Source organism: Lissotriton helveticus, chromosome 9 (genome assembly GCF_964261635.1).
Source record: "Lissotriton helveticus chromosome 9, aLisHel1.1, whole genome shotgun sequence".
Lineage (NCBI taxonomy): Eukaryota > Metazoa > Chordata > Amphibia > Caudata > Salamandridae > Lissotriton > Lissotriton helveticus.
In genome coordinates this window covers 221,836,748-221,849,824 of record NC_136070.1, presented here as the reverse complement: position 1 = coordinate 221,849,824, position 13,077 = coordinate 221,836,748, and the positions used below count along the sequence as shown (strand labels likewise).

At 43.7% G+C, this 13,077-nt stretch overlaps 1 protein-coding gene across 1 annotated transcript in view; it reads left to right on the top strand.

The window, feature by feature from the left end:
* KLHL28 (kelch like family member 28) overlaps positions 1 to 12,758 on the top strand; it is a 278,015-nt gene extending 265,257 nt beyond the window's left edge. The window contains exon 5 of the mRNA XM_078659752.1: positions 10,354 to 12,758. Coding sequence (XP_078515878.1) covers positions 10,354 to 10,517 — 164 coding nt within the window. The 3' untranslated portion in view covers positions 10,518 to 12,758. The remainder of the gene's footprint in view (positions 1 to 10,353) is intronic.
* Positions 12,759 to 13,077: the final 319 nt, after the last annotated feature.

The following is a 13,077-nucleotide window of genomic DNA, read 5'->3' as shown; positions in this document are numbered from 1 at the left end:
TGATACTGGAAATCGCAAAGTATTGTCTGGTCTTAAATTAAATTTCCTGTTTTTTCACTGATTTAAGTTCAGCAGTTTAAGCTGACAAATCGTATTGCACAAGAAACACAATAGAACTATGATGTATATATTCCCTATTGGAAAAACCTCTGTTCAAATATTTTGTGGTTTCGCACGAAAACCTAGAAGTACACTGAAATACCACAGTAATGATTAGCTATGAAAACACAATGCCCACTGAAAGCACTGCTTGTGACCTGACAAATGCCAAAACAAAGAGCATTTGTCAGTGACCTTACCAATACAGCCTAGCCTCACTTTACGTGGAGATGAACGGTTGCAGTTCTGTGATAGCTTTCATATCTCCTACCAGGGTCTATAACGCAATAAAGGCTGGTGTTCTACTTGCATCTGAAAAATCTTTTATAGTGTCGCAAGTTGCCACAGGGCAGATGGGACCACTAGGCCCAAACCATCATGCTTGAGGTCGTTTTCCCCTGGGTTCTTGGGACCTGTCTGACAATGGCTCTGCAAACTGGGCCAAGTACAACCGTGTTGCACTTCAATTTCAGAGTTGTGTGAGAAAGTAATCAGGGGCTTGTCTGAGAGGTAGTGGGCTGGTGGCAAAGAGCTCAGAATTCAACAACAGAAACAATAAGGCCATGTCCAGTCAGTGCTTATCTTTCTGGAAAAGAAAGCACTTTTAAACTTACAGGAAAACTAAATACTGAACGATTCAGTGGATATGAAATCCAGGGTTTCAAAATGCTGCATTATCTCAATGAGGTGTTGCAACCCTCTCCCTGCTAGAGACACGATTTCTGCTATTACTGTCCCCACCCTTCTATGGGTTTAGGGCAGATGTTGCACAGGTGCAATTAGCTTGACTGTTATCACTGTTTTAAGTATGCTGCTCCGGCAGTATAATGTTCCTTTAACATCAAATAGCCTCTAGCAGGCGGGACAGAGCGTCACACGCACCTCTGTGACTCTCAGCCCCAGGTTCATGCTAAGCCCTACAGTCTACCTGCAAGTTGCTTACGACCACCATGGGTGTGGCAGTCTCATCCTCCCACCTTTGCAGTGTGGGCTCTTTGTTGCGGAGCATCAGCGGCATCCATTTGTGATGGTATTACAATACTAATTCAGCGAAGTGGGTTTTCACATCAGAGCAGTGGTGGCCCTCTTGGCCTGTTATGGGTAGGTGCTCAGCAGAGGTAGTTACAGCCTTTAGGGTGAATCTTCATGCCATGATATCTTTGGGCTTTGGCATACCCTTGAGTAGATCTGGTTCGGGCAGGGCGGTGGCCCAGTATTATGCTCCTTGGCGGCAGTGGCAGCACATGGTGAACAAACTTTGTGTTGAGTGATATGTTGACAAATGTAATGCACCTCACACCATGAACTGGGCTGATGGTCCTGGGGGACCTTTTCACAACAGGCCGTCTCCTGCCACACACTAAAGTTGTACACTTTTTCTGGGGTTCTCCTCATTGGGAACACATAGGTCTATACTCCTGGACAGTCTCTCCTCTTGAAAGGCCAGACACACTTCTTCCCTCTCTCAGCAGGCTGTCAGACCTCTAGGTTCTGTAGGCAGATTGTCAGTTCCTCTAGCAGAAATGTTTACTTCAGATGATGGCCCATGACCTTTGGGAGATAGGCTTTCAGACACGAACCATGGTTACACAGCAGCTCTTTGGACACTCTCCTGAGCGCTTCCTTTCTCAATCAAGAAGAACTAGGAACAGGAACAAATTGGAGTTGTTTGGATCTCACTTTTACACAGATTTACCAAACTGCAGATGTGGCATCAATGTCCCAAGCTTCAGAACCCGTGTGAGTAGAACTCTTTCAAGTATCTTCAGGCTGCTCCATAGATGCCCCTTTTTCATAAAGTGATGCTTCTCACAGCAGGTAGCACCGAGAATGATGCCAAACAGGAGTATCCACATCATGTGCAGTGAGGTCTGAGGTTTTTTGCATTGGCTGTTATCAGCCTTCTTGAAGCGATAATCATTCACAGACAAACAGCAAGCTTTTCCTAGAACCCTCCTCACTTCGAAGAGCTGAAATTCATCATCCCTTATGTCTTCTTCTAACAAATGGCAGGGCTCAGGAAGAATTAATCAGCAGCCCCCTGCCAACAAAAACAACATGAACTTTCAGAATGAAGCATTATCTCCATCCTCCTCACTTCAGTATCTGAGTCTTCAGCCACAGATATTCGGGTAATACATTTCCACTGTCTGGTGCAGGCAGGCATTGCCACCACCCCTTTGTGTGCTACACCCAGGACAGACACAGTGGTCACTGCCTTATGCTTAGTACATCCCTCCAGGTCACTGGACTGATCCTGGACCCTGCACCGTGAAGGGAAGATTTAGGCTCTTGCACACACACTAGATTAACACTACACTAGGGCCACACATTAAAGTCAGGATACCAGTTTCAAATGCTGTTTGTTCCATGACAGGAGAACTAGACTGTTTACCACGCAGGGGACACTGCCTTCCCAACAGAGGTCAGTAGTTTCATTAGCAGTCAGCAGGCATTTTGTGCAGGATGGCTGCAGTCACACATGTAGCAAAGAGAAGTTCTCACAAACATTAGTAATGAAATATTGAAATTTCAGTGACATCTCACATATTTCCTCACGGAGATTACTTCGATATCAAAGACAATATTTATACTAGCAAATAATCTATATTCTCTAGACTTTGCTTGGAAACAAAAAGCTGCACTTTGTCAGTAAATCTGTTTTACCATGTAAATTAAATTGAGTAGCTGGAGGTCCCCATTCCTCTGGACCCTGTTGCTTTGTGGAGAGACTGTGCAGAGCGGTTCTGAGAGGAGAGAGAAGCGGAGACCGGGACTGCGAGGACCAGCATTCAGCTGAACACCCACAGCTGGTTCCTCTTCCCGGCCGAGCCACGCCCCCTATTACGTATATGATCGGCTGACCATCGCGGGACGCGCGCGGGACTCAGCCCGGGGCTAAGCCCGGGCAAAGGGCGGGCCGTTTGAGGCCGTTGGAGGTCGGTAGAGACCGGACCGGGCCACCTCCCTTTCAACCTTTCCTGGAATTTATTGCTTCTTATCGTGCCCAAGGATGACTACGATGGAAACAAGGAGCAAAAGTACGCAGGCGGCTACTGGAGCCAATAAAGGTACTTTGGACAATTATTTTGTCAAAGCGGGGTCACTATTGATTGACGAAATTACAATACTTGAGAGGCGCATTTCCCAAGAAATTGACTGGGTAAGAAGGTCATCTTTGGGCCCCCTTTCACAAGCCAAGACCCCAACTAACATACCCACTTGCACCAAGCAAACTGGCACTACCAATGGGGCAACTGGGAATAGCGAGCATAATATGGATCTAGACTTGTCCATTTCTAGCTCCCACACCAGTTCAAAGGAAGCAAGTGATTTTGATGACCTGAGTCTGTTAAACCTCCCAATAGTCCAACTCCAGCCAGCCCAAACTTCCAATCTCGAACACGACTTAGTCGTGGTAAATACAAATGATAGAGCTACACTGCAGGGGTTAAGGGAAGGAGCAGTACCCAAAGTGAAAAATAGGGCTGAGAAAAGTGGTGGGAGGAAGACAAAAACATCAAAGAAAAATCCCAACCCGAAGATAAATAGTCCTGGACCAAGCATAATGGGGATTACACCTACGGAGGGAGCTGAGGCAATCCTATCAGAAACTCAGATCGCTGTGTCTCTAGATCATACCACTATTAATCCCGATGACACCTCGGACGAAGATATTACTTTGGCCGATATAGGATCACTTTTGAGAACCTTATTGTGCCCTTTAGAAGCACGGCTTATTAAAATGGAAGCCAGGCTAGTGAACATTGAGAAATTTACGGCCCTAATAGCCGATAATCCCAAAAACGACAGTAAAATAGAGGACAAGGGTGGCAGATCAGGGACAGTGACTAAGACTAATACTAAGAGCGGTGCCCCAGCCAACAGTAAGGCTGGGAAAAGCACAGGTCCTTTAGTACACCAGGGTAAATCAGCTGCCCCCTCAAATAAGATCATGCAACCTAGTACTAGCATAGCAACTCCCAACCACCCACAGGTCCCCCCCCCAAAACCCCTTCTAATCAGCCTAAGGCTAACATTCCTGCCTCTAGCCTAACCCAAAAAGCAGCTACACTGACAGACGAGGCTCTAGTGAAAAACAAAAAGCCAAGAGTAGTGCACTTGCCGCCAGAGGCCAGCCAGTACACAGTAATCTTAGCAGGGGTGCCAGAGTTAAAAACGACGCTGATAGAATCCACCGCCTCTCTTAAGAACAAGGCGTTGGACTGGCTATCCAAGTACAGACCTTTACCGCAGGGTATAACTAGTGATGTCCTTATGGTAAGAAGGGTACCATGGGTGGGCACTACTAGAAAAACTATCAAAGGAGATTGTGTCCTGGTCAGCTTCAGAGACCCCATGACCGTTTCTCATATTTGTGGCTGGCATTATGAGGATCAGGGAACCAATATCCAGTCCCTACCTCTATCCTTTTTCTACCCCCGGCTGCCGTATACCTATGAGGAAGAGGGATGGGGGAGTCCCCCTGAGGCAGGCGGAAGAGGAGACTTTTACTATCCTAGTTGCCACCAACAGGTGTATTATCCTCCAAACACCGAAGAAGAGGGATGGGAAATTTGTCAAAGAGGGGGAGGCGGTTGGAAGAGAAGAGAGAGAGTTGATTTTCGCCACCCCAGATTACAACATCATACATATCCCCCCCTGTCTTAATAGGTACAGCTACTTGGATATGATAGATTGACAGCCCAGGCAGATTGCCACCGGGGATAGCTCGTATCTCAGGGACGGTGCGGAAGCAGATCTTATTCTCCATGGACACACATCTGTCCCAATGTTAGATTTGGGCCAGTCTGTCGAGAAAAGTCGAACTAATGCAGACACCCCCCCTATAAACTCAGAGATAAGGGTTCCTAGGGATTCTCGGTCCCCTAGTGGTGATCGGACTCCCGTGGTAACATTTGTGGCTAACTCAAGTAACAACGTTATGTCCCCAAAACTGGTCCCGACTTCAAAACCACCACTCTTGAAGTTAATTTCATGGAATGTGGCTGGCCTAGGTAACAAGCTAGATCTACAGGAATGGACCGCTTTTGTGGATACCGGGGATGTATGTATGTTCCAGGAGACCTGGGCGAGGGAAGAATATTCCAGACGGGGTTACCTGGCATTTTCCATTCCCGCAAAATGGGCGGGAAGGGGCCGTCCCTCTGGTGGACTTACAACTTGGGTGGTGACCCATTTGGGCTGTCAGGCAGTACGTCTCCCACTGGCATCCGAGGACATACTAGTGGTTTTGTTGGTATGGCCTAACTCAGCAAGACTTGCCGTAATAAATGTTTATTCAAGGCCAGTCAACATTACACGTGAATCACCTACCATTGAGGAATTATCGGCTTACCTCAGTGAAATTCCAAGGGGCACCCCATTTTTGGTTGGAGGGGACTTGAATTCACATTTTGAGCCCCTAGCAGGCCTCTTGGAGGGTTTTTCCATGGAAGAGGATGGTAGGTGGGCAGTTCTCCCAGTAGTGGCATCTCCTCCCAGAGCTTGGACACCTCTAGCCTTACAAATTACTGCTCTGACCCCTAGCCACGGAGTTAGAGCCTGCAATGGGCGTATCAAATCTGATATACCGAGCAGATACACCTACAACAGAGTGGGAAGGGAGTCCCGCTTGGACTATGTTCTTGTACAACTTTCCGAATGGTCGCATATCATTGACTTTAGGGTAGCAGAAAGAGCTGACAGCGATCACAATGCTCTAGAACTAGATTTTGTCCACCCTGGTATGGAGGTCAGTGATCAAAGCATGGCGGTGACGAAACCTGAGCTTCTCCTTGAAAACAACAGAAGGAGAATTAGGTGGGAAAAACTAGTTGCTAGCCGAGAGAAGCTCCCAAAGCTCTATGCTGGAATAATTCCAATCTTGGAAAAAGTGGGCGTCTTAACTGACGAAATTTGTAATGAGGACATGCACAAATTAATATATCTGGCTCATGAGGATCTTATTAGGACCATGGCGGATGATCTCTTTACCAAAGCCCAATGTAAAAGGGGGGGACCAAATTGCAAGTCCTCATGGTACAATGCCGCATGCCGCATGCCGCAAGGCAAAGGGAGAACTCCTCTTGTGTATTAAGGAGGGCAAAGGCAGAGGGGAGACTCAGGCTTGCAGACGGGCGTACAAGAAACTGGTCGCCCAGGCAAAGATTGAATGGGAGGAGGGCCAGTGGGAGGAACTCTCTAGTTCCCTAGCTACCAGGGACTATCGCAAGTTTTGGCGAATTGTCAATGGGGGCTCTGGGAACTTACTTTCAGCAATTGAACCAAATATTGCAGCAGGGGTGTGGCAGGCGCACTTTCAGTCGCTCTACACTTTGGATGTTGGGGACACTTGCAATCCACTCCCAAGTACGCCCACCCACTGTAGGGGCGACTTGTTTACACTAAAGGAGGTGCGAGCAGCCATTGTGGGACTGGCATCTGGTAAGGCCCCCGGATTGGATGGTCTCCCAGGTGACCTGTTTAAACAGGAGCCTGATGTTTGGGCCCCCTATATTCAATGCTGTCTTGTTGGGCATGGAGATTCCTAGTACTTGGCTGGGGGCAGAGGTGGTTCCTATATTTAAGAAGGGCTCGCCTCTGCTCCCAGCCAACTACAGGCCCATTAGCTTAATAGATGTGTCCCAGAAGCTTTTTGGTAGGATTGTGCTGGATCGCCTTCAGGCCTGGTTGGAAGAAACGGACACTCTTAGTCCCTACCAGGCAGGATTTAGAAAGGGGGTGTCCACAGTAGATCAGATTTTCCGCCTAAACCTCATCTATTGGAGGACGGCGCTTCTCGAGGGGGGCAGCTTGTACACGGTTTTCGTGGACTTGCGAGCCGCCTTCGATTTGGTGCCCAGAATGAAACTGTGGAGTGTACTTGCTGAGATGGGGGTTCCACCTGATATCCTTGAAATTTTACAGAGACTCCATCGGAACAACTTTGCACGTGTCAGGTGTGGAAGAAATGGCGAATTAACAGACAGATTCCCCGTTGACAGAGGGGTGAGACAGGGCTGTGTGCTTGCACCGACCCTGTTCTGCCTCTTTGTCAATGTGGTAATCGCCCACCTGAATGGGATTGAACACACCGATGCCCCCAAATTAGATGGCAGCAGGGTGCCCGCAATCATGTTTGCGGACGACACCCTGCTGCTGTCCAAAACCCCAATGGGGATTCAGCGAATTCTTGACTCTTTCTTGGTATTCTGTATGGAGAGGGGCTTAGAGATCAATGCGCTAAAAACTAAATTCATGATCCTAAATCCCACCCCGAGGACACGTCCAAATCCATTGCTTGGCTCATCACGATTAGAGAGGGTTTCCACATTTGAATATCTAGGTGTAACTTTAAATGAGAACATGACATGGGGGCACATCAGACCAAGGCCAACTTGAAATTGGTGCAGATCGCGGGAGGCATATCAAGGATGATGACTAAATCAACACATCGCCCACTGGGCCCAGTCATCCAGATCTACAAAGCCCAGGCCCGGGGTGCTGTAACCTACGGGGCTGAACTTTGGGGTCACACCTCAGCCCTAAATCTGATAACAACCGAAAACAAATTCATCAGACAATTGGTTGCACTTTTTTTTTTTGCAGAGTTTTATATAGCGCGAACTAGACCCGAACCTAATCAGGTATCAGAGCGCTTTACATAGCACCAGTTACGTTCCATCAAGCACGCCGCTGCTACCTTTGAGGCTAGACCTAGGACTTAGACCAATTATAGAGGAATTGGGTCTTAAACCTTTAACATTTTGGCGAAAGATATGGAGTAGCGAGGAACTTATCAAGTACAGGTCTGAGCTTAAGGAGTTTCTAACCCAACCAAAAGCTATGCAGATTCCTTGGCTAAAATACATAAAATCATCGTGTGAGAGTCTAGGGCTCCCAGAACTATGGACTGACCCAGCCAACGCATCTGCCAGGATACCACGCAAAGTTCTGTCGAAGGCTTATTATGATCTAAAACTTACTATTGCTTTAGACAGTAACCGTGAGGGCTCACTGACGTCTCTATTCATCCAGAGCAAAGACTCCTACGCCCTGGAGAAGGTTCTGGATGGGATGACCCCTGTGTTGACCAGGAAGCTATTTCTCCAGTGGAGATATGGCACATTGCCCCTTAGGTCTTTCACCAGCTCCTGGACAACGCCACCAACTACAGAGCAATGCCCGGCATGTGCTCACGCCGTGGAAAGTGACTCACATGCGGTTCTATTTTGCAAGGCCTACCGAGCCATCAGAAAATACTGGCTTGTCCCCCTCATCAGAAACTTTGGTTGCAGACCGTTCTCCCCCATGTACAGAATTTTAAAAACTGATGTTTCACCTCCAACTGTCTTTGCACTGGCGAAATACCTCACAGCCATGTGGTTTATCCGCACCCGCATCTTGAAAGCGGAGCTGGGCCCATAACAATTTCATTACATTTTATTTTATTTCATTCATCTTTCTCAAATATTGCTGATGGACTTTTTTATATTGTCAGGCCTAATTTTTAACCAATGTTTTAAATGATTGTGTTTATTTGTATATCTTTGAAGGTCTATTTGACCGAAATAAAGATTGAAACTTGAACTTGAAATAACATGATGCCTTTCCATTGTTAGCAGCCAGATGTCTGCTCTTCCATCAGCATCCAGCAGATGTCCTCATATATTCCTAGGTGACATTGATGGTGTTAATGATGCTGTAATTGTTATCACCAATGATGTAATGCTGGAGCTCATGGGCAATTAATTCTGTGTTGCTTGTCATTCCGTCTAGTGGATTTTGGTGTACGGGTGAACAGCAAGTTTTCAGCATGTGTGTTTTAGTTCCACTTGTTATGCAGTCTCACACATCTGATTTTTGTTTTGAAATATTATAGTTGTTTTTCTTAAGTCTTTGTTTTGGTTTCGGGCATGCATGTAATGACTCTTGATCACATTGCTTGAAACCCACATGCACATGGTTACAGACTTCACCTCAGAGTTTATTTTTACGCTCTCCGAGTAGGAGTTGCTTATCAGTGTTCCACTGAAATACTGCACACTGAAAACAGACTCGAAATCAGACTGGAAAATGGTAACCAAGTAATAAGTAGAATTCAACACTTACGAGCTGAAATTTCAATTGGTGGTTACTGCTAATTATCTGGGGCAGCAGGTGGGTGGGGGCAGGGTTGAAAGGTGCACAGTTTATGCAATGTGTCTAACCTGTGTGAAATTCCGGTTGGATGCAAGGAAGCTAAGAAGGGATGTGTAACCTGAGCTTGCTGAGAGATAACACTGACAGTAATAATGATGCTTTCAGTGTAAAAAGACTATTGAACTCTGTTGGAATCAGTGTTTTGCTCATTGAGCCCAGATGGGTACACAAAACTCTGCAAAAGAGCCTCACAGAAGAGTTTTAACCCACAGAAGGGGTACATGTGGTTATATGGAGAATCGTTTACACACAATAGGAATAATTGCACCAAAGCTTTGATTTTAAAAGAGGCCCAACTCGACAAAAAATGACCAGTCTCAATGTTTCAACTTCTACAAGATAATTGGGTTCTAGTCAAGTGCAGACGCAACTGAAGGCCAAACCTAGAAAGAAAGTTAGACTTCTGAGAATTCTCAACCTAGAAAAGAAGCTTGACTCCTAGACTTGCCTTTTGACCTTCAAAAGGAGCAATCTTCCACAGGTTAATTGAAGCCAAAAAGCTAAAAATCCCTAAATGGATCAGATGCCCTGGGTGGAGAAAGAGGATCTGTGTTATATTGGGCAGTTTCCCCTCCTGCAACTAAGCCCTAAAACCCTGAACCCTTGAAGACCGGATTTGGGAGGTTGATGGCGTGCAAAATGTAGACTGATGATGTTTAAACTCTCTTCAATAGCATACTGCAATTCATTGCTTGATTTTCCATTTTTGCCTCCAAAAACCTCTTTCATGTACTCGTAAAACATGGAAAGTGAGTCTGTTCTCTTACCTTATCTTTAAAATTTAAAGGATGACACAGACTAAATGGACTTGCGTGACCTGATAAATGGAATAAGATGATAACTTCATGTGGTGAAGGTTTTGGAAGATATAATAGACATTAAAGAGATCTAATAATTACAGAAAGATGAATAGATTATGTATGGTCTGTCAATATTCCCATGTATGACTAAGTACACAAATATTAGATTTATTACTACATTATGATTTTAAGTGGAAAATCGCAAGTGTAAATAAATATATTAACATTTTGTTTTTATCCCCTTGGCAAGGAGTTGGCGCGGCTGTCATCGATAACTACCTCTATGTGGTTGGAGGGCACTCGGGGTCTTCATACTTGAACACTGTACAAAAGTATGACCCCATCTCGGATACATGGTTGGATTCTACTGGTATGATGTACTGTCGGTGTAATTTCGGTTTGACCGCGCTTTGATGACCTTGGACCTCATGGATGTTGCTGCAAGGGAAATTGCATGTAAGAATTCAGGATTGTGTTTAGGGAGGAAGACTAATTTGTTTGAGAAAGAAAGCAGAGTGTAGACTGGTCTCAAAATAAACATACATCTTTCTGGTACACCTACTGCTAACTCGGATAGTTTTTTGTTTTTTTAACAAGAAGAATCTGGTCTGCAAACCACCGGAAATGTGCTGTCTGTCATCACCCTTAACGTTTCTTGGATCAGAAAGTCTATAAATACTTAATAATGTGTACCCCTCTAAAGCTTTGCCATCTACTCTGTAATTATATCTGAAACATACAGTCTACTATGGTAGTGGACGTGACTGAACGTAGGACTGTACTGGCTATATTGGAGTTCCTTTGCATTTAAGAAACAATACCAGTGCTTCTCATTTTTTTCTACATGAGTAACTAAAGGGCTGCCTTTTTCTGTAAAAAAAAATCTCAAGGTCTGTAAATAACAAATGCCATAATCTGTTGACTGTAAACTCTTTATTTTTACGTACTAAGATATTTTAGGGCTGGGCATATTAACCTATGTGTATAATGTAATATATTTGGAATACAAGAAAATGTCTTTAATATCTTGATACTTTATTGGGTGGAAAGGTGGGGCTTGGGCAGGGGTAGTGTTAAGAACAGCACTGTACAAATACGTAATCCTTCTGTTTTCTACTACATTAGCTAAATAATCTTTGCTCTGTGAATGTTTGTCGTAAAATCAGAATCATTATTCCTGGCTTCTTGGTATTCATAACCAGCACAGGGACTTCAGAGCATCATTGTAAATCGAGGAATCACGTTGATTCCCAGCCCTCGTGTTTGTGTTATAATTCCTTGTAAATGTTTTCACTTGGTTTGAAAATATGGCCCCTTTGTTGAATCAATGCAGAGATATCAAATTGGTGCTAAGATTTAAGACAAGGCTGTTACCAATGTTTGTGCACTTGTCTGTTGTATGCAGAATGCATGAAATAGTTTTTTTTTAATTAACACTTCTGATTTCACATTTATTGGCTAGTTTAATTTTGATCCATCAAATCACCTCTTTAATTACATTTAATGTACGTGAATTATATTTCACACTTCTGACAAAAGAGAAATTAAATCCTATACATTTCATTTTTTGGATACAATTTCCTACCAAATAATTTATTCTCCACTATCTTTTATCTCACTTTTGAAAATGGTATTGACAGAGCACCAAAGCGGTAACAGTTATTTATACTGTGCACCTGTGCACACATCTATCAAGACTTAATCTTCAAGAGGGATTCTTGTCTAGAATCCAAACTTGGCACCTGCTGCTTATGTTATGAATGGAAGCCAAAATTAGTTTACATAATACCTAACTTTTTGTTGTTAAGAGATATCCGCTGGTATTTCCATTTTTTTTTCATTCCTAGCCTGAAGTCGGTACTGGGAAGGGCTAAGTCTCGACACTTAGCTGCTTTACCATTTCATTTTTTCTGTCACATTTAAAAAAAAAATCTTTCCATAATGTGTAATGTGTACAGCTTCCCTCACCCTACAATAATTACTGAAGTGCAATAATATATAATATAATATATTTGTATTTTACACAGTTGTTCAAAAAGCCATTTATTTATAAATACATGAGGTGAGCAGTGTGCGCTTTATCTATTCTTATTTCATGTCTAATTTGCATCCAGGCAGCCTGCAGGTTCCTTTGTTCTTCCATAAACTGACAAATTAAAATGTAACAATTGAGAACTACTCTAATGATGCTGACAAATGTCAGTAATGTTGTGAAAAGTTTTGCACAAAAATGATATGACCTGCAAGTACTATTCACTGAAACAAATTGCCAGGGATTGTAAGCAAATAACTCTTTAAAAGTTGCATTTAAAAAAATTACTTTGCTGGGTTTTTTGTGATCTGTAGATTATTGTAAATATACAGCAATAATAGTGATGCTAGCATATAACTGAATGTTCCTAGCCATGCAATTTAGATCCTGAATCATTGAAAGATAAATGGACATCTGTCGAATAACCAACATTTTAAAGCAGGCCGCACACTTCAGATGTAAAGTGTAACCTATTTTAGTCTAGACTTGCGTTTTACTTTTTTTGTTATGGCAGCCCAAGATTGATACTTACTTACATATGTACAGGCGGAAGATACCATGTTTTTGCTGTAAATTGAATCATTTTTTTTACTTTATCCTGATAAAGATGTGATTTCTCGTGGGACTCACCTTTAGGTGTGGCTCCTTCCTATTCATTGTTGATATACTCAAGCTTTGCTAGAGGCCAAAGTATTATTTTAATTTATCATTTAAAATTGAGCCTGGCGGTATTTTAACACGTAGCCGTATCTATTGGTTCTGGCTTGTCCTACGTTCCATTAAATGTATGCCTTTTTATTCATTGGTGTTTTGTCTACTGACAGAAAAGGATTAAACCTACAGAAATTTCACATTTCAGCTTTATCTTTTGTCACTTCTAAGTTCTCCTCAGGTTGCCTATAGAATAACAATGTTTTTGTCCTGTGGATCAGTGATTTTATT